Source organism: Carassius auratus, chromosome 39 (assembly GCF_003368295.1).
Source record: "Carassius auratus strain Wakin chromosome 39, ASM336829v1, whole genome shotgun sequence".
NCBI classification, from domain to species: domain Eukaryota; kingdom Metazoa; phylum Chordata; class Actinopteri; order Cypriniformes; family Cyprinidae; genus Carassius; species Carassius auratus.
In genome coordinates this window covers 7,436,285-7,464,161 of record NC_039281.1, presented here as the reverse complement: position 1 = coordinate 7,464,161, position 27,877 = coordinate 7,436,285, and the positions used below count along the sequence as shown (strand labels likewise).

General features: G+C 39.2%; 1 protein-coding gene across 1 annotated transcript in view; it reads right to left on the bottom strand.

The window, feature by feature from the left end:
- LOC113057829 (slit homolog 3 protein-like) overlaps positions 1-27,877 on the bottom strand; it is a 154,535-nt gene that overhangs the window by 27,808 nt on the left and 98,850 nt on the right. Inside the window, exons 8-20 of the mRNA XM_026225363.1 lie at positions 24,813-24,884; positions 22,727-22,890; positions 21,693-21,837; positions 18,547-18,618; positions 17,402-17,473; positions 16,462-16,533; positions 13,533-13,676; positions 13,073-13,236; positions 8,737-8,887; positions 6,961-7,035; positions 6,287-6,430; positions 4,324-4,467; positions 1,327-1,490 (exon numbers count right to left, since the gene is read on the bottom strand). Coding sequence (XP_026081148.1) covers positions 1,327-1,490; positions 4,324-4,467; positions 6,287-6,430; positions 6,961-7,035; positions 8,737-8,887; positions 13,073-13,236; positions 13,533-13,676; positions 16,462-16,533; positions 17,402-17,473; positions 18,547-18,618; positions 21,693-21,837; positions 22,727-22,890; positions 24,813-24,884 — 1,583 coding nt within the window. The remainder of the gene's footprint in view (positions 1-1,326; positions 1,491-4,323; positions 4,468-6,286; positions 6,431-6,960; positions 7,036-8,736; positions 8,888-13,072; positions 13,237-13,532; positions 13,677-16,461; positions 16,534-17,401; positions 17,474-18,546; positions 18,619-21,692; positions 21,838-22,726; positions 22,891-24,812; positions 24,885-27,877) is intronic.

The following is a 27,877-nucleotide window of genomic DNA, read 5'->3' as shown; positions in this document are numbered from 1 at the left end:
GAGCCCTGACAGACAGCTTCTTCTAACTAATGGACCTCGAGCCAAGGCGATTTCTCTCACTTTGAACCTCTTTGTTTCAAAGTGCTACGCCCGTCTACAGCCGAGCAGGCTCTCTTAACACGATATTCCCCCGAAGCAGCAAAATAACAGTTTCTACCCTAGCTTTGACAGGGAGGCCTTCTGAAACACAGGACCCCGGGCCAGACAGAAGCCAAACCGCAGTTTCTTTTTCTCTGTTAAACTTCATGTCAGTCTCCAGAGGTTCTGCTTTCCCCCTCTTTATGGACACAAGTTCTTCTCTATAAAAACCAGAGTTGGAGAAGATCATGTTTAGGCCTCCACGCTCAGTGTTTAATTTGTCCTCATGCTGCCCTCTCGGTACGGCCTTGTGGGGAGCCGGACGGGTGTGTGATTTACCCTGACGCTGGGAAGCAGGGAGAGGGGGATGAAGGTGTGGGAAATCTCGAAAAGAGAGCCTTGGTCTGGAAGGAGGCGATGCAGCGGCCTGATCTAAGCAGAGTTATTTCATGGGAACTGGAGATGGATGTGGTGTGGATGTTACAGAGCAAATACTAGCAGAGGTCTGCAAACCCTTGTTCAGCGTCCTGACAGTGCGCCTCTGGTTCATGAGGAGCTGCTTAAAAGGATGTATATGAACAGGCCAGTGTGCATATAAAGGAGTAGAAGAGTATGAAAGAGAATCAACATTGTATAAATAGAGACATGGAGTATAGATTGCATGAACCACATTCAAAGCTGTTTCCGAAACAGGTGATGAACCTGTTTATACTGTTTGTAAAATATAACAGTTACATGGTAACTAACTCCATATATGCATATTGGTCTTGCATAAAAAATACTTTTTATTATTATTTATAGATATAAATCCTTTTTCTAAAAATACATTAATATTTTTTTATTTTTTATTTTATATAATTAATAAATAAAATATCTTATTTATATAATTTAATTAATTTTTATTGATATTGTTATTTTACATGAATATACAGTTGAATGCACAGTAAGCAATATTCATGATAATTATACCATAAATCATAAAATTGTATTATATATAAATCATATTATTGTAATAGGAGTATATCATATAAACTATGAATGATAATAAATCTTTTGCAATAGGCAGTTTATTTTGGACCCTACTTACAGTGATTGCACCAAAGTTAAGGAGCTCAGGCTATGCTTGTTACATTACTCATGTAAAATCAATGTGATGCACGGCTTTTAATGCTCAATATATATTCTTTGAAGTTACTTATCCATCAACAGGACATGCAACAGAGGAAGTGGCCCAAAATAGAGGTATACCATCGCAGGAGAAATCAGGCATGGCTACGTCCTGAATGGGGATCTCCTTCAGGAAGGCAGGTTTCTGGCAGCGTGGGTTGCCACTAACCACCCTGGTCTTCTTAAGCCACAGTCCCAGCCAGGCTAAGTGACAGTCACACACGTAGGGATTCGACAGCAGGTTACTGTAAAGAAAACACAAACCCCATTACTATATAATCACAACAGAAAGCAATCAGCAGGGTTAAATTACCACATAACCGATTAAACTCCAGCCCATTTGACCCAGCAGGAGAACTGAATTTGCATTTAAATGGCGATGCAATTACATATCATGACTGTGGTGTTGTCTGCAATGCTGCAACTTTTGCTATGTTATTACATTGTTATAAAACTGTTATAACAGCTACTTCAAGTAAACTGCTTTTAGCACCAATACGAGGGCTTGTGAATAAGACACAGACACATTTTCATCAAGTTTGGGTACAGAACGATCCATCAACCAATGGCTACAGGGACCAATGGACTACAGGCTTCAGAATCAACTTATTGGCCCATTTTTCATGCGTCCTCACTGAGTTCTGAAAGTTCAGGTGGTGGCACAAAGATCTAAATCATAAAATTGTAGCCTTGAGTTGAAAGCGTCACTAGCAATGACTCTAGAAGGCCCACCAGGGAGCCGGCTGACGGCCCACTCAGACGCCCGTCTAACTGATGCATTGCCGAAATACACGGGCAGGCGCTAGTACAGGCACAGAGGAACTCTTTCATACAGTGGGAACTAAAGAAGCTGTTATACACTACAGCCTGCGGGATAAATTAATCGAGTGTGCTGACCTTCCGCTGCTTTGCCAATAGATGCTTCGCAGCTTAAGGGGATGGGCTCATGTTAACACATCCTATATATTTGTTTGCCTTTAATCATTTTTACATCACTTTCTGTACTCGCTTCAAAGGAACACAAGACAGCTGAGAGAGAACAAGTGAGGCAGACGTTTGCTTTGGGAATGATATCGCAAACTAGACATGAGAGAATGTTTATGCAGCTAAATTTAATTAATGGAACATAGCCGACAAAAAAAAAGAAAAACATGGTTATTTTTACTGTGATAATCACAAGTGTGAGCACTCATAAGTAACCTCTGTCCTGACTGCTCACTCCAAACCTTCCTACCGGAAACACACTCCCGCTCTGCTCTAATTTCGGCCGAGGTGGAGGGATGAATGATGGAGTGAGAGAGAAACAGGAGGGAAGTGTGCCCAAAACGCCTGCTACATTACTGTGGGAAGAGAATAGCTAAGGAGGCCTTGCACTCTCTCTCTCTCTCTGGATATTTTTAGCTGCCCTGTGCTGAAATGGACATGACTGTGTCAGCCGCTGGGTAATTAGAGAGCTGGCAAAAAAAGAAAAGAAAAAGAAAAAGCACAACAGATTGATTGGAAAAGTTGGCTTATGGCATAAGGAAGAAAGATTCAACATTTTTTGCAGTTTCCATACATAATACATGTAATACATGTGTAATAATGTTCATTTAGTTGAAAAGAAGTATACGCTGCATTCTACATGGAGGTCTCTTTCTCTAAAAATAAAAAAAAAATAAAAAAAAAAGAATTCGTTCAATCCATGACTCGGTGGCAAGCTAAATAAATAGCTTTTATTTATGCACAAATTAAATATAATATTTAGAATAAAAAGAATATAATATTTAAAAATAATTACATATTTGTTAATAAAAATTGAATTAATTATTTGTATTAATTAAATCATATAATATAGAAGATAATATTTAAGAACATTATATTCTATTTTAAAATACAATATTAAAAAAACATAAAACATAAAAAAAGCTCAGCAAAGCAAGATATAAAACAAAACAAAGTAAAAACAACAACAAAAAACATGACAACATAAAAAAACAAAAACAAAAACAAAAGCAAAGCAAAGCAAAATATAAAACAAAACAAAAAACAACACAAAACAAAACATAAACCATGCTAAAGTGCTAAGCTAGAAAAAGGTTTAAGCTTTGATAAAAAGAATATGTTACTGATTAGATGACTTCATTGTGTAAATTCTTCCCGTTGTTTATGTACACTAAACTTGATTAAATAATCAGAAAGGATTGAACGACACATCTGATCTGCTTACACATTTGGGTTAGTAGAGAGGGTTCACAATGAAAAAGAGAAGCATGTGTATTGCTGCACATTGTGATGTGTGCCAGGAATACAGCCTGAAATGATAATTCAAATAGTTACGGATGCTCTCTGTGTTGGCAGTCATCATTTCCATTTTTTTTTTTTTCTAAATTATGATTCCACCAGAAGTTATTTTGAATGCTTAGCAGCATCTGTTTATCGACGAACATCTGTGAGATCTCTTTCAGCTTTCACTGTTGATCTTTCTCTTTCTTGTCTTTCCCTCAGGGCTGTGACACACTAGAGTTCATTTTTTTTTAATTTACCTCCCCCACAGAAAAGCTACGCAGATATTAATCTGTATTAAAAAAATGCACCACTCTCCTTTCTCTCCAGCTGTTCCCAATTTCTTTACATCATACAATCAAAAACAAAAATGGCTTAAAAAGAATGTATTCAGTACATTTGCCTTTGTATGGCCATCATCATCATCATCGCACAAAACTTTTTGTCCATTTTTAGACAGCAGAGCATTTTTCCTTTTTCGCCATTTTTGAATAATTCACCCTGCCCCACAGGGCAAGCAAAAATGTTCTCATCTGAGCTTCAAAAACAACCGAGACAAGAAAACATAACCTCATAATTTTGAAAACCATCTGCAAACAATAAGAATTCTTTGCTCGAACCACATCCTCATGCGCTTTGCATATGAAGATATAATAGGCGCTTGATTGGTGGTGGTGCGTGACCTGATAGACTGTGTTTGACTTCCTGCATCTTTGTGAATTTTTGGAACCCAATGGCACAGAGGGGAATGTGTGTGTGTGTGTGTGTGTGTGTGTGTGTGTGTGTGTGTGTGTGTGAGGGTGGAGCACTCACATGGTGGAGAGGGAATGCAGGGTGTTGAAAGCTCCCGGGGCGATAGTGGAGATCCTGTTATCGTAGAGGGAAAGCAGGCGAACGGAGCTCAGGCCGGTGAAAGTGGTGTTATCCACGCAGCTGATCTGATTGCTCCTCAGCATCCTGACGGGAACACAGAGGCAGAAGGATCACATTGAGTCTGACAGACAGCACACAGCTCAAGGGGATGGAGGAACGGAGAGCTGCTGTAATGTGTTCTGCTAACACATCACTTCAGAAACATTATTTTGTGAAAATGTGGCATGCACGCAGTGAGTGGGTAAACACACACACACACACACACACACACACACACAGGTATAAGGGAGGAAAGTAGGTGCATATGAGACAGAAGTCTAGTACAAGTCTGCATGATGGACTGCATGATGGAAATTACAGGAAAGAAATCTGACGGGGTTTCAGCAGACGGCACGAACTGTGCATCACATCATTCAAATGAATCACTGCTAAACTGGCAGTGTTATTAACCCTAATTTGAACTATAAACAAGACAGTTTAATTTATATTTCGTTTTGCATAGTGTGTGTTTGGGTCAAGTGTTGTCTACACTGTCTAGAAAAGAACAGGAAATAGTGCCCCACTAATGTAGCTCCATTCACTATAACAACATATGGAATGGATCAATAATTAATTTTTTCAATGCAGACTCAATAAATGCTGAGTGAAAATGAGCTATCAATCTATAGCCCTCTTCAGAAACCTTTTTGAAAAGCATCACATATATTGTAAGCAATTTTATTTTATGTATCATATTTTTCGGACTATAAGTCGCACCTGAGTATAAGTCGCACCAGTCAAAAAATACGTCAAGATGAGAAAAAAAAAAACACATGTAAGTCACATTTATTTAGAACAAAGAACCAAGAGAAAACATTACCGTCTAAAGCCGCGAGAGGGCGGCTGTAGACGGTAATGTTTTCTCTCGGTTCATGTCAAATTAATTTTTATAAATAAGTCGCACCTGACTATAAGTCGCAGGACCAGCCAAATTATGAAAAAAAAATTGACTTATAGTCCGGAAAATACGGTATTTATATATATATATAATCTTATTTATTTATTTATTCTGAAAATTTGAATAATTTTTTGTTTTTGGTGTCGAGTTTGGCTTATTGCGTGCTAATTATAACAAGCTTTATTTAAACAACAGCAGTCTCTGTTTCAGTCTCTGGCTTGTCGGTCTTTGAGATTGCTAGGTAAACGATGATCTTGGATCGCGGCCTGTTCTGTAACCATGTGCGTATGCTCTCTGAGATCCTGTCTGTGCAGCAGACGCGGGCCGCTTGACACGGGACAAGATGGGTTTGTGTGCCTGTGGTTGGGGAGGGCTGAGCTGCCCAAAACAATCAGGTTCTCCCAAAGGCCCTCAGCAGCACAAACGGGCTAAATGCAAACCAGAGTCTGCCGTGATGAAAACCTGAAAGCAGCAAATTCGGCATTAAACTCTGACAAACAGGGATCTGAGACGAGCAAACTCAATTTGGACAAATACTCCTGGGATTTGAAAGCCACTAAATCCAATATCGCAGGACCATGATTCCATTCATTTGCTCCTATGCACTCCTCTCTCTCTCCAATTAAGCCAATTAGAGTGACAGCAGACCTTTTTGTAACCACCAGGCTTCATATGCATTGTATTAGCATCTCTGTTTCCGACAGCACTTCGTCATAGAGGACGTCTAACTTTCTTAGAACAGCTTCTTGCGGTCAACATCTTAATTTCTCACAGTCTGCTGAGAACGGCCTGTAAAGACATCCTATATGAGCAGTGTGCCGTAACTCTAGTGTTTGAGCATTTGTATTCAGAACCGTGTGAATATATGAATGTTAACGTGGCTCAGAGGCATGTCTTCAGTGTAACGAGCAGGATCACTGTAGAATACTGAACAATGAGCTTAAACGTGAATCTGGCAATACTTACAGCGTTTTGAGGCCGCTCAAACCCTTGAACATCCGTCCGCTGACTGACTGCAGCTTGTTTCCGGTCAACAGCAGCTCCAAAACACCTCCGGCCCCATCAAACGCCCCCTCACGGATGTCCCGGAGTTTATTATTACTTAAGTTTCTGCAAACAGGATTGAGGAAAACATTAACTCCCGTTGCGCTCTGATGCAAGATTTTCTTTTAATGTGTCTCAGTGGTGCTATTTATTACTCTGACAAACGGCAGAAAGCACTGTTTGTCACGGTACACTGCAAATGTCTTTGTTTCATCATACGAATAGGTTGTGGTTGTATCCTAAACACACGTTTAAGAAGATTCACAGCTTAATTTTAAAGCGTGCTTCAGTTCGGGCTTTTAGATCTGCCCAATTTATAACTGTGCTAGATAGTAAGCAATTTCATGCATGATAAATAAATCACCAGTCCTCTTTCTGAGCGAACACCGCTCTTTCCAATTTTGGAGTTGCTTGCAAATATTGCCTGACAGTACATAACTGCATGCGTTTTCCCATTAGGTTAGAATATTCCAGAAGCTTTTCTTGCCCTGTTGTCTATAGCATTGATGGCATACAAAAATTAATTATACAGATATGACAAAGTCGCTCAGCAGTCGAACCCTTCAAATGCAAAGGAGAAATAAACCAGTTCGTACATCTTGCGCAGGTTTGGCAGCTTCTGGAAAGCCCCTGTAGCCTCTAGAATGGAGATTTCATTGTCGTTCAGCCGTCTGGTGGAGAGAGACAGAGGTTTACAGTTTAACAGTAAGTAGAGTACTCACAAGCTATATTAATAAGATAAAGTCTTACACCAAAAAGCACTAGGAAACCTCACTGGAGCATGAGTAAGATGGAGATGAGAGCTAAGGGTGATGGGAAGTGATTATCATTCAGGCACTGTCTCTGTTTCAGTCTTCAAGTCTCTTATGTGGTACACGCTGTATGTATAATCAGGACTGTGATGTCATTGTAATGAAAAATCAGTATAGCTCTCATACACATTCACCCCCTCCCTCAACATCAGTGATGACAACATGAAGGAGAGATGGTGTAGAGACTACTTTATGCCAGGGGTTTCAAAACGGGGCTGCAAGGAGGTAGCAAAAAAATAAAATAAAAAAAATTGGAAATTATAATTTAAATTAAAATAAATAAAGAAATATATTACACTATGCACAAGTTTATAAAATAAAATAAACGTTCATTCTGCTTTTGCACTGGTTGAAAATCCTGAGATTTATCACACATTGAAAAAAATATTTTAATTCAGTCATTTCAGTAAAAAGTTACGCAATTTTGCATGAAATTGAAAGTGCTTCATATTTTGTTACACTACCGAAAAAAACACATTCAAAGACAATGAATTTACTGATATGACTGCATCTCAAAGGAAAAAAATATAATGTAATATTTTGCACATATGTAAAATATGTGGTAGTCTGTTATCACATTTTTGTATTTTTGAATAAAAAATGTCTTTAATCTGCTATGCTAGAAAATCTGACAAATTTACAAAGAAAACAGCAAGTATAGCATTGTTACATTAATTAAATGTTACATTTTGAAGTGGAAATAATATAATAGTAATACTGATTTTTTTTTCTTCTATTAAATATCCTCCAGTAACCTGTTTTATTTAAAACTTTATTTTTCACTTCGCATCTTGCCCCAATCATATTGATCCGAACGCACCTGAAATCATTAATTACGACTTCCCAACTTGCAAAAATACGACATTCCCAGGAGGACTTGAATGCATCAAAAATGTGTCAATTATAACCAGGTAATAACAAGAAACTATAACCAGGAAATGATATGTACACACTGCACAGCAGTTAGCAGTACGCTAGCATTCCACTGAAAACACAAAGTGATCCAGGCTGGTGCAGAGAAGGTCTAGACAAGGTTCAGAGAGACTTTCCAAACATTAGTAAAAGTAGAGTCTAGTAAATAAACCATGGCTGTCTTTCTGCTTCCTCCAGGAGCTGCTTTCCCCAGCGGGGCCTGCCATGGGAAAGCACATCAGACATAAAGTGCTGGTTCCTGGTTGCTAGCATTCCCGCAAGAGCGCTATAAATAAGCAGCTGTGCCAGCGGGTGCAAGCTGTAGTCACTGAGCCGCAGAAAGACAGAGAAAGAGAAAGAGAAAGAGGGAGTGACAGATGACTGGACTGCTGAGGGAAAACCCTGATGTGTCCTCTACACATCAACACAAGGGCAAACGCATTGTCACCCTGTCTAGCGCTGGCCAGGGAAAACACGGCTGAGTGGCTAATGGACATTCATTCACCACAACTCAGCTGGGGACGAGACCCCGTGAACAGAGGACGGGAGAGAGGAACGAGGCCTCGGAGACAGAGGGACACTGAAAGAATTAGTGAGGTGAGATTGTAAATGATGGTGTGAATGACTGCTCAAATGTGTGGCTCTTACAGGTCAGTGGTGTGCTCCGGCAGGTGAGGGGGGATTTTGGTGAGTTTGAGGTTGGAGCAGTCCACCACTGTCCCCTCACACCGACAGCGCTCGGGACAAACCAGATCCTGGAAACATTCGCCGCTGAGACGACTTCGGTAGTCCTCCGCACCTAACACACACAACAGACACAAACAGAGAGAGACAGACATTCAACTCAGCATGTGCATGGTTAAATTTCACAAAATCTGGCAAGCATACTGTATGTCCAGGTCATACAATAAAGAAAGAGATATATTTAATGCATCATAATAGCCTATACTATATAAATGCATGTATTAATATATTATAAGAAATATATTTGCATTAAAATTAAGCTTTTTATTATTTTTAGGACAGTTCTGGACCATCTGGACCGGCTGCTCCACTGAATCACAACCTGTAAGTATGATAAATAATAGATGTTTATATATTTCTATAGAGTGTTCAAAATACATAACTATGGCAATAGGCATATCATTTCTGACACGCGCTGTACGTGGTCGACCAATCAGAACAGACTGAGCCATCTGACCAATCAGAGCAGAGTAGGCTCAGGGAAGGAGGGGCTTAGAGAGACTGAACCTTATGAATGAATCTTGTGAGAATCGTTGGAAAATGAGGAGACATTAAATGCATATTTAGAGAAAACGAAAGCATGTTTTGACCTTGCATGCATACAGTATAAACCATAATAGCGGCTCTTTAATGACTTTATAATCGTTATAAAAATATGTCAAATATATGAACACAACTTATTTTTCTATATAAAATGTAAATTTGTACTTGTTATGCAAATGTTGTAATATATACTGTATATAAAAAGAGCTGTAATGCAGTTCAAATTTAAAATAATGGGAATTAAGGAAATAAATCTCAAAGTAAAATGCCTAAAATGTATCACAGTAATGAGAAATTGGGGGAAGTGTGCTTAACTGTCTTAATGGCTTTGCAATCTTTATTTAAAAAAATACTGTATGTAAAATATATGAACACAATTTGACTTATTGTTCTATATAAGATCTGTAAATTTGTACATATCATGCAAATTTAAATTCTTATATTTTCTTTTGATTGTAGGGGAAAACATGACCTGGACATATTTTTCAGATTCATCCACATAATACATTTTTTTTAAACAGTTTATTTTACACCTTTGTTCTTTATACCAACAAACGCGTCCACGAACAGACACAGGCACTTGTTTTACGCACACAACCTCATCGTCTGCTTTCTTTTTTAAAGATAGCAGCGTCACTGAGCGAGGGGTCATGTATCGGAGGTCTGGCACTACGAAGTGTTTTGACAGGAAAACACAGGCAGTTTCTGTGTAACACGAGGCTCTGGCCGCCTGCGATAAGTCTGTTTCCCATCAGCCATCACTCGCCTGCCACTGTTTATCTTATTCCCACCATCTCCGTTCGGCTGCCCTGATGCTTCCAGCCAAACGGCCCGATGTCTACGAGAGCGACCTTAAAAAAAACACGCCCTTTGAAATGCAGACGGAGGACACAGCTAGAGCTCCTCACAAGCGATCCGCTCTTCCCAGGTTAAAGAACGGCACCTTCACTCCTCACGGTGGCAAAGACAGCTGCCACTGCACATATCCCAGAATGCCATGCGGTGTGCGAGTGTGTCCAGCGGTCCCTGGTGCTTGACGGAACCATGTGAGGCTTGTGTAGGCGGCGGCACATGGTTAGATCAAGCACAAGAGACAGCTGCACCAGAGGCCAGAGTGGAGGAGCGCAGCGGGACGGAGAGGCGGGGAGGAGGAGGAGGAGGAGGAGGAAGGACACAGCAGCCAGGAAGCCGCCCAGAACTGGGCCACCATGCACACAGCCGGGCCGGCCGCTTTCCCTCATCTCAGCATGGACATTACAAGGCCCGAAAGGACAGACAGACAGACAGACAGACAGACAGACAGACAGACAGACAGACAGACAAGGACTAGAAAGACACACACATAAAGACATCACAGAGGAGAAAGGAGCGGAGCAAAGCCCTCTGCCACCACACATACACACAGACATAAAACACAGATTTTCATGTGCAAACACTGTGGAAACACACGCTAGGGGCCAGTAGTGGGTTTGTGTGCTCTGGCGTTGCACTTGTTGTCGTGCTAATATACTGACAGAAGTTTAATGAGAAAAACCTGTGGCTTAATATCAAAGCAAACAGTGGCTGCACTTCTCCTACCAAATCAGTTCCCTCAGGGGCCCGTGCTTTTGGCTGCGGGTGGGGGACCATTTCCGACTCGTGAAAACATCCTCTAAAAATGCATCGTCATTCTGCTTCAGAACAGCCAGCATTGTCCTATTAGCGCTCTGAAACCTGGCAGTGTGTGAGAAGAACTGCTCCAGGCCAGAGTATGCCACACACACAAACACACACACACACACACACACACACACACTCATAGGAAAAGGAGAGGGACGTCACTGAATGTGAGGAGCCTCAGTGTGAAGAAACATGTGAGCAGCAATTGCTGGGCCAGAACTTCAAGCCATCCACTGTGCAAGACACTGTGCACATCCTATAGAGGACTCATTGTGGGTGGGACAGGTGGAACCATGTAAACTATAATAAAAAGTAGCCCTGGGTCTTTCATAAGGTGTAAATCCCTTTGTTAAGTTGGACCAAAAATCCATAATTTAGTTGTACACTACCATTTTCCATTTAAAGAGGATTTTTTTGGCTACTGGTTTGCTCGTATTATACTATTTTCATTCAGCAAGGATTGCATTAAATTAAATTGCATGCATTAAATTGATCAAAAGTGACAGTAAAGGCTTTTACAATGTAAAAAAAAAAAAAAAAAAAGCTTTTCTGTATAGCTGTCAACTCTTCAAAGAATCCTAAAAAAGTACAATGGTTTTCATAAAAATATTAAGCAGCACAAATGTTTTCACATGTTTCTTGAGCATCAAATCGGCATATCAGAATGATTTCTGAAGGATCATGCCACGCTGAAGAGTAATGATGCTGAAATATTCAACTTAAAATTGAAACTATATTAAAATAGAAAACTATTTATTTAAAATTATAATAATATTTCACATTATTACTGTTGTTAATGTATTTTTGATCAAATACTTGCAGCCTTGGAGCTCATAAGAGACTTTTTTCAATACTAATGCTTTGATGCATTTTGATAGTCCACTTCAGACATTGTAATAACCGTAAGTAACTTTGTAAATATGTCAACTAGCAGTCATTAGAGTTTTAGTAGACTGTCTGCTTAACGTCTAATAACACTTTATTTTGATGGTCCATCCAAAGATATTCAAAGTAACTTTGCAAGTGCATGCCAACTTACTCTACTGACCCTAACTCAACAGTCTACTAATGCTTTAATGAGAGTTGTTTCATGCAGTTGCAAATTAATGAGAGATAGCCAACATCTATGTAGTTTCTTATAGTACAAAAAAAAATGCAAGCCTTTTAAAAACAAACACATATAAAATATCTTAAGAACCCCAAACGTTTAAATGGTAGTGTATTTTGACAACTTTTTCACGAAGCTGCTGAATACTCAATGTGAAGTGAGTGATCATGTTACAATGTCATAACATTTTGATTTCTAAATGACCCATTTCACTCAAAGTTAGGGTGACCACCCGTCCCGCGTAGCGCGTGCGTGCACAGAGTTTGAAGCCCAATTCATGCGTCCCACAAATTGAGATTGTGTCACGCATAATTCAATGCTTGCTCAAAAAAAGTTGGTCGCCCATCTATATCGCGGTCGACAAGTCGATCTTGGAAGCATTTTAAGTCGATCGCGAAGATTTTTTACACGGTTCGCTGAAAAAAAAAAACCCCAAACCGTTTCTGTTGATGCATGCGCATTCTGGCTTCCCAAACATTACGAAAACATGAGAAAAAAAAAAAAAACCCTGGACAAATCATTCACTCTTGTTCAACGCGAATGCTGTATATGAGCAGTAATTTATTCTTAAAGTGAATAAATTGTAATGAAAAATAAATAAAATTAAATAGCTAAAGTAAATCGTAAGTGGAAGTGCATTTGTCGATTCTGCCATAAGCATACAGTACATCAGCAATTACAGATGTTTAGGCGAATAGGGCATTATTAATATCCCATGTAAGGTGGTATGTGCTAGAAATGGGTTAACCACTATCAGTGAGTCAGCCCATGGGGTGGGGGCACCACCGCGCAAGGCAGTGTCCCACATTGTCCCTCAGAAACATACCCCTTGTCCCCCCTTGGGCTTATTAGCAGGTGGTCACCCTACTCAAAGTACCGAGTAATGACCTGTTTTACATAAAACACAGGTGTGCATGTGTGTAGCTCTACCTGTGCAGCGGAACTTCTTGCCCTTGACCTGACTGATGCGTTTGTTTGCGAGACGGCGCGGATGACTGCATCGAGCTCCGCTGGTCTCAATTGGATTGTCGAACAGGTAGTCGGCCAGCCACTTCAGATGACAGTCACACATGAAGGGATTCTGAGCGAGGTGTCTACGGAGGGCAGACATAATGATAAATCAAAACACTTGATTAGAGTCAAGGGAGTTTGTATAATCAAACAGTAATATCCTGTGATAACAAAATGGTTCACTCACTGTTTTTATTTGTTTAGTCCACATTTATCTCACTGCTGTTAATGTTGTTGTTTTGCTGTCTACTTGGAGCTAATTAATTGCGAGGTGAAGGCAGTCCCGCTCAACAGTTGCTTAGAGACTGGAGTCTCCTGGACTGAGCGTGGGTGTGAAGGATAGGGTGTGTGTGTGTGTGTGTGTGTGTGTGTAACTCACAGTGTTTTGATGGCACGCAGAGGGGTGAACAGGCCTTTGCTGATGGTCTGAAGCTTGTTGTCATAGAGGGACAGCAGGTTGAGGTTCTGCAGGTCTTTGAAAGTGTTCACTCGGAGACAGTTGATCTTGTTGGCGTTCAACAGTCTGAAAGAGGAAACAAGGTTCATTTGATGCTTTTTTTTCTCATCAGTGCAAATACATAATAAAAAAGCCAAAAAAGCCAAAAAAAATGCTTTAAGCTCTGCTATAATATTTGTGTTTAATTTAAACTTATAATAATTGCTTTCTTACCAGTTGAATTGTGATACAGAGCACATAACATAAGTTGCATATCCCCCCCCCAAAAAAAACTGTGAAATGAATACAGAAATTTTCAAAATTATGTATTCCAAAAAAAAGAGAAAAAAAAAAATAATAATCAAAGCCAATAAGAAAACAAATAAAAAGCTAAAAAAACAAACTAACAAGCAAAACAAAGTGAACCAAAACAAAACAAGCAAATTAAATCAAAGAAAAGTGAAACAAAACTAAACTGGCAAATGAATGCAAAGCAAAAAAAAGAAAAAAAGAAAGAAAATAAAACAAGCACAGTAAAGTAAAGCAAAGCAAACCAAAAAGCAAAGTACATAAAAGCAAAACAAATCAAGCAAAGTTAACCAAAACAAAGCAAGCAAAGCAAACCAAAGCGAGAAAAAAACTAATAGAGAAATGTGAACTAAACCAAACAAACCAAAAAGCAAAACCAAATGTAAATAGTTTAATAGCTGTAATTTTTGCCATAGTGTCATATATGCTGTTCTTGATGACTGATGATTATTTACTGTTCAACAGCAGGCTATAATGTATAATAGTCTCCCAATAAAAGCCTCTTTCAGTGCAGTCCCTGAGGAGCTGCCCATTGTCCAAGTGCCTGGTTCCCAAGGGTACTTTGTGGAAGACTTAAGAGACAATAAGGCCTTTTATTTTCAATTTGCCTGACTGAGCGGAAAGTGCTGCTCTCTCTGAATGATTTTATGTTTTGCTTTAAAACCTCTAGTGGAGAACATGATGGTTGCAGTAAATTTGGAAATCCGCCCTGTATTAGTAAGGATGAGCAGTGTGCAGATTTCAATGGTGATGAACTTCACAGTGTGGAACCCACAAGGTGCTCAAAGCTGTACGACTTGATGTAAGTATCAGAAACATATTCAGATGTAATTTACTCGGTTCACACATCACAAATTTAAATAAACCCGGAGTGAATGTGTTGTCGATGAACTGCTGGAGTTGCACCCATCCCTCCTGTCATGACACACACTCCTCCCTGACTCCTTCACGTCTCTCCCGTTAAGACGGCCTGACAATTGACTAACGCAGTCATGTGCTTAATTACTGAAAGCCATTGTAATGAGTTTTTTTCTTGCAGAAAATGCATGCATCGTTAGTCTACTCACAGGGTGAACTAATTAGGTTTGAGTATCTCAAAAAAGAAGAAAACATTTTATAAAAACAAAAGTGAAGAAAAGCATACACTAAAGAAAGAAACACAAAAAACACTAAACTAGCTTTGCAAAATTGGTGGAATGCCCTGAGGTGTACCTTTGAAAGGGTCTTATTAAGAAAATCCATTAAGGATGAAGAACTTAATTGCTGAAAACACAGATAATTTGAGTCATTATGGCAGTTCACAGTGAAAACATGGGCCGGGCCGCTCCAGTAAATCTTGAAGCATATTAACAGGTGATGTGAGCTTATTTTTGTGCCTGAGGCAGCAGTGTGTGTGCGTTAAGAAAAGCGGAAGCCATCAGAATTTCCTCAAATCATTAGAATAAGCTGAAACAGGTTGATTAGAGCCGACAGATTCACCTTAATTTGGACCATTACATGCAGAAATGATGTCTGAGCAACGTTTCCATGTCTACACAAACATAAGTGGGTGTGAGGGACATGTTTAGCAATAAAATCCAATTTGCATGCTAATGATGTCGACTGTGTTCCCCCAGAGGAAACGAGAATAAAACCTGATGCTCCTTTCAGTCTAAACACTACATGCTCTCCTCAGTTCTTTAAGTGCGTTTCTTCCTTACATGAGGGAAAAGGGAGAGATGTTTTACCTCCAATAATCCAACAAAAGTCTTTTTTTTCACTAAACACATTTTTTCTCGTTGTGAACTGTGAAGCAATACATATAAACACTGGGGTTCTGTTACAAATAAAATAAAATAAAATAAAATAAAATAAAATGTTTTCAGGTAACAAAATTAAAAAAAAAATTCTAGGTGACTAATCAAAAAAATTCTGTAAATCTTGCACAATCAGGCTTTGCAAAAAAAATTTGTGATCAAGTGCTACATATATTAAAGCAAATTATTAATTTAATTATTAATTAAATATCAAGTAAATAAATAGAGGAATTCAGAACATTTCATTTTTTTTAATTGTTAAGATACTAAGATAAAATATTATAAAATAATCTTACATTTATTATAATGTTTTTCTTTTTCTCTCATGCTGACCAAGGCTGCATTTATATGATCAATAATACAATAAAAACAGTAATGTTATGACATTATTACAATTTCAATTAATGCATTTTCTATTTTAATTTAATTTAATTTTAAAATTTAATTTCTGTGTCACATGATCCTTAAGATATCATTCTAATATGCTGATTTGATGCTCAAGAAACATTTCAAATTAGTTTTGAAAACGCAAATATATGCAATTATATTTTTGCAATATAAATCCTTTGTAACATTATAAATGTCTTTACTGTCACTTTTGATCGATTAAATGCATCCTTGCTAATTTCATTAAGTGGAAGTGTAAAAAAAGTTAAAATGAAAACAATCACTAATGGTGAAAGTTGGACTCCACTGCATATTCACACACACAGCAGTCATTATCTTCTTGACATTGAAGGTTATTGAATCATAAATGCAGCACTCACAGCAGCTGCAGGGAGACCAGGCCATCAAACAGTCCCTTTGGGATCTCAGCGATTTTATTTCCATACAGGACCCTGGAGATACACACAGATACAGTGTAAATTAAGAACAATGTCTCAGTCTAACCCATGTGCAACACATCAAGCGAGTATGCATCTTTCTTAAAAGGGCTTACATGTTTATCAAAAAAGCAGCCAAAATCATGACAGTGGCACATAAAACTAATCCTCTGAAGTCATATGATACGATCTAGCTGTTGATAATCATGTTAGGTGTGTTAAATGCAGGGTAGGCGATTTAGGGCAGAGTTTCCAGTGAATAATGATTTATGTTTCAGTCACAAAGCTATCATATGGCTTCAGAACAATGCATGACTATTTTTATGAAAATGTTTTGTGTCCTTTCTGAAGTTCTCCATTCATAGCAATTGTGTACTGTGTCCACGGAAGAAAGAATGAGTTCATACTGAGCTCTAAACAATGCTCACTTCTGGCTGAACTATTCCTGCAACACACAAACGTGTGGCCGTGTGTTTGTCATCTTGTGCATCCTCTCTGCTTTATTCCTATTCCCTGAGAGACGGCAGCCCATCTTCCACCCCTCAGCGTCTCTTTAATCACACGGCGTGTGTAAATGAGCTCTGTCTCGTGTACAGCTGTGTGGGCCGGACGCAGAGAGAGAGAGATCTGACCAAATTAATATGAGTCTTCTGGCTCGCTCTGACTTGTTGAGGCGATTTAAATGAAAGTTCTCCCTTGTGTTCACGCTGCTGCAGATGTCAGCAAACACACACACACACACACACACACACTCAGCTCCATTCTCTCAGCCTCCTGTCAGCTGATTTATCCGACACCTGTCCTTTCACCTGACTGCTGAATGAATATTCATATGTTTGTGTCATTCACATTATGTTTGCATGTGTATGAGAAAAACACTTACAGTGAAGTGAGCGAGCGCAGGCCACTAAACGCATCTTCTGCAATCTCAGATATCTGATTCTTGCTCAGGTCTCTGTAATGACATAAATAGAGATAATACAGCCGAATGTTAGACCAACAGAGGGATGCTTTGCACATTGATACTCCATAAATACCCAACAAAGTCGATACTGAGGAGAAAGAACATAAGAAACTGCCTTGTGACCATCATCAGCATAATCTTTAAAGAGGAAGTTCACCTAAAACTGAAAAGGATTTACTTTTTCTCACATCATACGTCTTAGATTACAGCGAATTAGCTGTGTGGACCAGTTTTAATATTGCAATGTCACGAGAGAGAATAAAGAATGACTAGCTCCTTAAAAGTCTTCCGTCATGTAAATAGATGTTCTCCGTTTTGGGTTGGAAATAAACTCTAAAACGATTTTGTGAGAAGTTGTAATGAAAAATGAACACATATTCATTTTTTTTCCTTTTCTTAGATTGTCTGTTTGAGCATATTGTTTAAAATACAGAGCTCTTCACGTCAAGGTGTCACTGCCAAAGCAGAGGTGAGAAGATCTGAATTTGTGTCTAAAATATTGATTTTCTTGTGCAGGGTGAATCTGCTGTGCGTGTTATGAACCCTTCTACTATTTTTTTTTCAATGTGGTTGACAGGAGATCACTTGCAGCAAGTACAGAGTTCATACATATGCTGAAAAAGTATAAAAAGAAAGTGTGTATATTTCTAGATGTGTCAAAACAGAGGAGTGTTTTTTGGATGTACTCTATTGTTCAAAAGTTTAAGGTCAGAAAGACTTTTGAAAGAAGTCTCTTATGCTCAACCAAAGCTGCACTTATAAAAAAAAAAAACATTAATATTATTAAATGTTATTGCAATTTAAAATAACTTATCTATTTAAATGTATTGTATTTATTCCTGTGATCAAAGCTGAATTTTGAGCATCATTAATCCAGTCCTCAGTGCCACATGATCCTTCAGAAATCATTCTTATATGCTGATTTGCAGTTTTAGAAATTTCCTATTGATTCATATTTTTGCATACACCATGATAATTTTTTTTCATGGAAAAAAAAAAATCAGATCGGATTAGTCTAAATGGTAAAATCATCCGTTTGTGTTGTTGTGTGAGGAGCTTCTTACATTCTCTTCAGTTTCTTGTATGTGGAGAATGCTTCTGCTGGGATGCTCTTGATCATGTTCTGCTCCAGACGGCTATATGGGAACAGATGGATATCTTTTGTTACACAACGCTGACTTTTCCATTACACTAGTAATTGCATATAATAAAATTACAAAACAAATATGGCACAGCAGAGAAAAGAAAACGATGTAATATTCCTGTAGGTGTTTCGCAAATGCACACGCACCATATCACATTTATTCCCCTCACAACACAGATCGGCTGCTGATTTCATTTCTCAGTGTCTGAAAGCATGTGGACTTGTGCTTTACAGGCCCACTCTTAAAAAATAAATGTTTCGATTAAAACCGAAAGGCCAGATTTTCAATGCCAAATATATTTTTTTATGTAATATACTCTTTATGTAACCAACCTGTGCTTTAAAAAAAAAAAAAAACATTCTTTTGATCTGAATAATGTAATCCACTTTTTAAAAAATGCATTTAGAATTATTTCATTTTTATTTATTATCGGAAACAGAACTATAGAGCAAGAGTGAATAAAATGTTCTTTGCTTTCTCAAATCTAAAGAGCTCAAAAAGCGCTTTCGTTGAAGAACGTTGTGTTTTTGAGAGTCTGGCTGGTATTTAAGGCTCCTTCAGGAGGTCTACAGAGAAAGCCATCTAATGCTTCACCGCAGCCTGTACATTGAGTGTTCAATTTGTGTTTTGGCTCACTGGGATAGGAGGGCACAGAAAACAAGCCCCTGAGAAACAAGCACAGCTCTCTGCATGCTCCAGGTTATACATCATTTCATTAGCCCAATTTGTTTTTGGCTATGGGCTCGTTTGAGCTAATGTGTCCTAGCCTGCATATTCATTCATTATGCAAAGGTCATACACTATTGACATAACAACAACGGCGAGGGACAGCACATATCAGGGCAATTACCTACCTGTCCTTTAGTGCAAACAAGGATCTCTGAATCAATAGGGATACCAAATACCCTGACCAAGATGAAATGGACGTTCTCCAAAGCACGAGAACATTCAATCAGCCTGAGGCAAGACGGCCAAAACACATTGGAGAACTCAAGTGTTTTCTTTGTAACAATATGCATGTGTGTGAGTGCACTGGTGCTCTGCTTTATGATCATTAAACACGATGCACACAATGGAAACGTTGGCCTTGCAAATTTCCTATGTGCAACCCGAAACGTCCTTGTTTATTGGAGGATATCCCACAAAACCTCTTTTGGACGTTATCTTGTATTTGAAGGACACCGAATACAGAAGTGGCTGGAACAACAACAAGGTCATATGTTTTAAACGGCGATGCTGTATGAATTACAATAATTTGATTGCTTTTTAATAGGGATCTGCTAACATTAGCATTACGCAAGCTAACATACCCAGCACAATGAAGCAAAGGTCATATAAAAACGTTAATAGGCAGAAACATTGACAATAACATTAATCTAAAGGCGGTCGCACACCGGGCGAGACGCGCCGCGTCGCGTCGCGCCACATGTAGGACAACTCGAGGTATCGCACACTGGACGCGCACATTCTATATGCGTGAGCTCAATTTCGCAGCAAGATGGGAGAGTTTTAACTTCATCTATTATTTTAATTTTAAATATATGATTCTAATTGATAAAAGCTGAGTTTTTAACGTTAATTAATGAAAAGAATCTGTGTTATTATAATAAGTCTGTTATTGTTTTGTTGCATCTGTTGTCTAGGCAACTGTGCTGCTGAAAACGTAACCAAACACTTTGTAATGTTTTATTTAAATGAAACAAGTGTGCTGTACTTTAATTTCAGTTTCAGTTTATAACATCTGGGTTTTTTAATATAAAACTATGCGGATGGCGCTCTGTGGCGCGGCAGAAATTTGAACAGCGTTCTGAGTCGTAGCTGGGCGCCGCGGACAGACGCCGAATGGCGCCGCCGGTGTGTGTACACCCATAGAGAATAATGTGTTCGAATTTTAAAGACGTGGCGCGACGCGACGCGGCGCTGCGCTTCTCGTCCGGTGTGCGACCCCCTTAACAGTTGCATTAAAAAAAATGGGGCTTTCTCATAAAAAAATATCGACAACTAAGAGATCAGAGGATAGGTTTTAGTGGATATCCTCCAAAATGAGTTTAAAATGGACTTTTACAAATGTAACGTTTCCACGTTTGGGATTTCAAAAGTTTTGGTACTAAAATAAAAGAACGGAAATGATAACTTGTCTTCTACTGCTGAGAACAGGCTCAGTTCAGGGTCTTGGTTAAATATGCGTCTTTGTGAAGTGTTAATATAAATGTAATGTAAGACAGTGGGTTATTTCTGAAGTCAATGAGTATTACAGGGTGTAAATGCAACCTAATACATCTGCTCCTGCTTATTATGTTGTTAATGTTAATAAAAAACACTATTAAGTAGTGCTGTCAATCGACTAATTTATCACACATTAGAAAAAACATAAAGTGGTATATTTTAGATATGTGTATAATGGCATCTTTTTACTAAGTAGTCTATTATTAATGAAGGCCAGTATCACATAGCTTGCTGCTACAGATGTCTCTATTAAAGAGGACATCCAGTATGATGCTGCAAAAAATAACTTTATTTTGTGTATTTGGTGTAATGAAACGTGTTTATGCGGTTTAAGGTTAAAAAAACACATTACTTTTCCATGTTACCAAATACATCCGTATTTTGGTATTTGGTAACATACTTCTACCAACATAAAAAATATATATAATAATATTTGTATGAGAACACTCTGGTTCACCCAAAAAGGGACGGTACTCCACATAATGAGACTTGTCTTCAGTGACTGCAACCGTAACACTGTGGTTGAATGTGATCGAAAATTTGGGTTTCCTGGATATAAGATTGGGTTTAGTATAACCCAGCTCAATTTGATCCTTGACTGGTGGTCTTATAACCTAAACCATGCAGAGGGGATGGTAGACCTCTGGTAGCACTGAGCAACATCTATTGTGCTACGGCGCTAATGAGGCTGCTACACACCACTGCTAATGGCCTCTGGTACATGACAAGCTGAAGAAGGCAGATCACCGGATGAGACAATATCAGTGGGAAGTAATTATCACACAGGCAGATTTGACACCAAAAGTGAAGGGAATGATCTTGAGGAGAGAAATCCATACATTTCTACAATTCCTTCAGGCAGGTTATCAGGAATCTCAGTCAGGCCTTTTTTACGGCAGTCTACGATGTTGCTGTTGCAGGTGCAGGCGGCAGGGCAGATGGACACCTGGGGAACACATGACCTTGGCTCCGTCTGAGCCGGACCTGGGGAGGAGGAAAAGATGGAGAAATAACAGATCAGGAGGAAAACTGACTAAAGACAACATAGCTTAATGACACGAGAGCAAATGTAGAACACAGGAAACATTAAAACCATTCTGAGTCAAATATGAATAGAATTACATTCTGATAGTAAGTATAACTGTCATAGCTTCTGTTCAGGAGTGTGAAAATTAATATTAGTTCCAACAACAGCACAAATGAAGACGGGTGAAAATAGCTTTTAATACAGCACATAATCAGCATAAATAGACTCCCTGTTGTTTTATTGTCTAGCTTTGCAGCTTAATTAAGAAACACTGTTCTTGCAGTGTGTTTTGTGTTGGAGTATATTCATCAGTTGATTAATCAGAGGGGGAGGAAAAGGGGGCTTAATTAACGAGAGCTGAACGTGAACTTTTTCACCAATGAAACCCTAAGGTCCATTAGGAAATAGGATGAATGAAGTGGCTCTATAAAACAACACAATTAAAAAGCTCTCAGTGCTTACTTGCGATAGCCAACATTTGCTTATTAATTAATTACAAATTTGAGAAAAGACAGACAGGGCATAGATGGGTAAAGAAGAAGAAGAATATATATAAACAAACATTTTTTATAAAGAAAATGATGTACAGACATATGATGTAAGATTTTTCAACTGTGAAATTGTTCTAATTTCAAATATATTTAAACACTCCTCCTATTATTTTCAATTCCATAAAGTGAATGAATGAATGAATGAATGGATGAATGAAAAAATGTGTAAACAAATAAATAAGGTTCTAAAAGCAAGCTTAATTTTCTTGCAAAATATGCTAAACGTACTTTTTAATAAATTTTTTAGTTAATAGGCAGAAGGACATTCTGACGGAGAAAGTAAGCACTGTTATACCTGTACAGACAAATTCTCTCTTTTGAACATCAGGAACATTGAGACCTCTCATATGGGCGGGGGCCATGCACTGTGTGAAAGGGGCCAGCCCTCTCCTCTGCCGCAGCCAATCAGAGAGCCAGGACAGGTGGCAGTCGCAGTGCAGGTTGTTGGAGTGCAGGCGACTGGAGAGAGAGAGAGAGAGAGAGAGAGAGAGAGAGAGAGAGAGAGAATAATGAGGGACAGATAGTGAGACAGTATCGTATAAAGGTCAGAGGAGGTTTGTATGTTTAGCATGAATGCTGGCGTGGAAACAGAGCTCTCTGAAGACAGAATCAGGAGAGCGATGCTAACCACATACTCAATGTCATATTCCATCTGTGATATGGCATTTAAATGCAAAGGAGGAAGGAAATTGCAGCCAAGATCAAGTAAATATTCATAGGGAGAATCTCTATAAAGCTTCAGTAATACAGATTTGGAATAACACATCTGAATTAGTGACAACACGGGTGTGACTGGGTCATTCTTTTGTACGGATGATAGTAACATCTCCTCCGAGACCACAGTAAACCGCTCGCAAATCCCCGGAGCATGCACACTCATTTCATCAAGGTCTTCAACAAACGACACAATTCCCAATAACACCTTTCACATCTTAACATAAATCTCTCAAGGGCCATTACACGAAGGGTACGAGAGACACCGTTCAAAGAAAAAGTGATGACAGCGAATCAAAAGACGCACCGCTGTCTGTAAATGAAAAAAACAAAACAAAAAAAAACAAGCCAAATCCAGTAAGGTGGACAAAAACCCACCACTGATAATTTCAGCAGGGGTGACGGTTTTAATAGAGCTTTTCCCATTACAAATCCAGTATCTGGCCCCCTGTGTTTGCGGATTAATTACAGATGAGTGGGATTACAGAGATGGATGACATGGGGAGAAGAAGGTGAGCATGGGATGAGCCGAGGACGCGCACAATGGGGCAGCTCCACGTGCACACACACCCTATCGACCGTAGTACATGGAAAATGACTACTTGTCTATTGGTGGGAGTGCTTTTCATTTGTCTGAGTTATTGAATGGCAAGCATCATGGGGAGATATCATTTGATCTAATTGAATGCACAAAGATAGTACGTCTGTAGAAGGGCAGGAGAGGCGGGGGAAAGGTGAGGGGAACTGGACTATTTCATCAGAAACCTGGAGCCAAACCACTATCCTACTAAATGGATTACCAGCATCTCTAAACATCTGATTTAATACGTTCTTTTTATGAGCAACAAATTCAATACAGACATATCAGGGATATTAGAGACAGAAAATTCAATCCAAAGGAACTGGGTAGCAACCAAAGCCTCGCTGTTGGTAATTCAATACTGCCCAGGGAGCAACGCGCACGGCCATCCGAGCATCAGCAAATTCAATCCCGCATGAGGGGGCTGGCCTGTCTGATGGGCTGACTGATGAGAGGATGGCCAGACCGCTCGGCTGTGGAGATCGAGCTATGTATGACTCTGAGCACAGGCTCCAGGGAGAACGCCATGATGGAAAGAGGAGGAGAGATATATGGAAAAAGAAATGACGGATTGAAGGAGGAAGCTCTGAACATGTGCACAATAACCCTTAAGCCTCGCGTTTCATACAGAGATTCAAATTCCCAGAAGCCTCAAAATCAAACTAGCGTTTGCTCCTGACATATTTCTTTATTTATACCTCTATTAGAGCCAAAGCTCTGAGAAGAACGACCGCACTTGAATAATAACAAAATCATCTCTGAGTCCTGTTAATATCGCAGGTCAGCCGCAGACTGGAACGATTCGGGCAAGGTTTGGGGACTGTGCTATTATTTATATCAATTGTGGTTTGGGTCTGACGGTGCAAACGCAGAGGAGCGACACAGGCATCTGTGTAAGAAAACCATCTCAACATCTTCGGCTAAGACAATGTCTGCTGCACAAACAGACCACAGCTCTGAAAACTGGCACGGCGTCACCACAGAGCCTCAAATCCTCTCAAAAAGAGTGAATTTAGCATTAACGTCTCTAAATGTACAATAGATATATGAATGTCTGACAAGAAGCAAGAAGCTCATCGGTACTTACAGTGTCCGCAGCTTGGGCATGTGGTTGAAGCTTGACAGCGGGATGAGGGTGATGTTGTTGTTGTTGAGAGTGCTAGAAGGAAAAGAAAAGAGAACAAATATTAGAAAAAGGCATTTACTTAGTTAACAGACTCCAGATAACATTTGACAATAGAGACCAGACCATGCACAACAGTGTTTTGCTGAATTCATTGAACCATACATGTGTGCACGCCTGTTTCCTTAGAGTAAAAAAATAAAAACGTAATTGTTAGATAAGTTTTTAAATAAGAAAAAGTCACTGGGAGTGGTGTGTGTTCACCTAAGCGTATAATGTTCTGAATGATGTCATCGATGATGTGCACACTTATAATTATGGATGGCGGAGCCCTCTGCTTCCTGTCATACCAGCCACAGTTCTGATTAGTGCTACTTAGCTGACCTAATCTTGTAATCAATCCATCCAACCACATAGCTCCCTAACCTATCGCACACATGCAGAACACACAGCCTCCTGTACCTCCACCTCTTGGAAAAAAGGTCTGGAATTTCTCAATTTAGGATTTTAATGGTTCCTGCTTGGTGAGGAAAAACTGCTGAATCTCTTAGCCTATGCCAATTCAGTTTACAGCTTTGGTTTGGGGTCTGAGTGTTCCTTCTAATTAATTCTCCAATAGACCCTCTTGTGTACAGCACATCCATGATTTACATTTACATGCATGCATTCGGAAGAAGCATTTTATCCAAAGTGAACTAGATTGCTTTCAAGTTATACTTTTTTTAAAAATATCATTCCTCGGGAACCCATAACCTTGCTCTACTGTTTGAGCTACAGGAAGACAAAAAGTCTTATAGATTTTGGAATTAATATCTGAGCCTACGTATTGATCAGGCCAGCTGCTTGTCTTGCTTTTTATTTAAGGCTGGTTAGTTGAGTCTCAACACAAACAAGCTATTTACACTATTTACCATTGGAGTGATAAGATTTACAATTATGACCAATTTCCCAGCCCAAGTCTATTTCTTGGTACTATAAAATTACACAAATCAGAGGAAAACTAATCTCTCTAAATATAACATTCTTGTGGAACTTTAAATGATATCTGAATATTGATTTTGGCTCGGATTTGTGGTGGAACACTTTAATATGAGTGAGGGAAAAAAGACAACTAACTAAATGGAATGGAAAATTATTGTTATTCTACACATAGACACAGACAATTCCACACAAATTCCACACAGGGTGAAAGAATCACCCTTGCTCGAGTTGACCAAATCCGCACCAGAAAGTGATCCTCTTGTCAAGGCCGCTGTGGCTCAGAGGTTTCATTGCTGTTCTCTGCTGCTTTATAGAGATGTAAATAGAAGAAGCTTTTGGCAAGCCGAAGGGAGGAACGCCCTGGTAAAAGCCTTTAATACCAAACCAACACCGAGGGAAAATGCAGTTTGAAAGTACTGTAAAGGACTAAACCTTGGGAGCATCCTCCAAAGTTAGGTGATGTAAGCAAAGAACATACAGAACAGAAATGAATACAAGTCTGGGAACTGAAGAAGGAGTGTTAAAGAGAGAACAGGATCAGAGAGAGCGGCGAACAGCTTGTGCTTGCTGTGGTTGTGCTCTCTCGCTCATTCATATTTCAGCCATCCGGTTTCCAGGATTAGAAGCTCTGAGTAAAAATAAATCTCATATAGATTTCTTTTATGCAATCATAATTGGAAAAAGCTGGAGCTGGACGGGGCATCACAGTTAAGTCGGCTTAAACCTGACATGCTCATGTCAAGAGCGATGACCTTTGGTGTCTCAGCAGATCGACTGCACCTGTTATTACAGACTTCTCTGGCGTGAGTTAAAGGGTTAGTTCACCCAATAATCAAAATTATGTCATTAATGACTCACCCTCATGTTGTTCCAAACCCGTGAGACTTCCGTTTATTTTCAGAACACAGTTTAAGATATTTTAGATTTAGTCTGAGAGCTCTCAGTCCCTCTGTTGAAGCTGTGTGTACGGTCTACTGTCCATATCCAGAAAGGTAAGAAAAACATCATCAAAGTAGTCCATGTGACATCAGAGGGTCCGTTAGAATTTTTTGAAGAATTTAAAATATATTTTGGTCCAAAGATAGCAAAAACTATGACTTTATTCATTATTGTCTTCTCTTCCATGTCTGTTGTGAGAGAGAGTTCAAAACACAACAGTTTAGTGATATCCGGTTCGCGAATGATTCATTCGATGTAACCGGATCTTCTTGAACCAGTTCACCGAATCGAACTGAATCAGACCGAATCGAACTTACTCCGGGATATTGGTTTGTTTGAACTCAGAGGGAGTGTCAGCCACTTTAAAAAAGTTAACAGCTAAAGTCATTTGTGGATTAATGCTTATTGGAGACATGAACCGTTTTAAATGATTCAGTTTGATTTGGTGAACTGGTTCAAGAAGATCCGGTTACATCGAATGATTCGTTCGCGAACCGGATATCAGAAACTGCTTTGTTTTGAACTCTCTCTCACAACAGACACGGAAGAGAAGACAATGCTGAATAAAGTCATAGTTTTTGCTATTTTCGGACCAAAATGTATTTTCGATGCTTCAACAAATTCTAACGGACCCTCTGATGTCACATGGACTACTTTGATCATGTTTTTCTTACCTTTCTGGACATGGACAGTATACCGTACACACAGCTTCAATGGAGGGACTGAGAGCTCTCAGACTAAATCTAAAATATCTTAAACTGTGTTCAGAAGATAAACGGAGGTCTCACAGGTTTGGAACGACATGAGGGTGAGTTATTAATGACATAATTTTGATTATTGGGTGAACTAACCCTTTAAGCTTTAAGAATTTAGGGGAATTATTGGCCTAATGGTTAGAGAGTTTGACTCCTAACCCTAAGGTTGTGGGTTTGAGTCTCGGGTCAACAATACCACTGCTGAGGTGCCCTTGAGCAAGACACCGAACCCCCAACTGCTCCCCGACCTGCAGCATAAATGGCTGCGCACTGCTCCGAGTGTGTGTTCACGGTGTGTGTGTGTGTTCACTGCTGTGTGTGTGCACTATGGATGGGTTAAATGCATAGCACAAA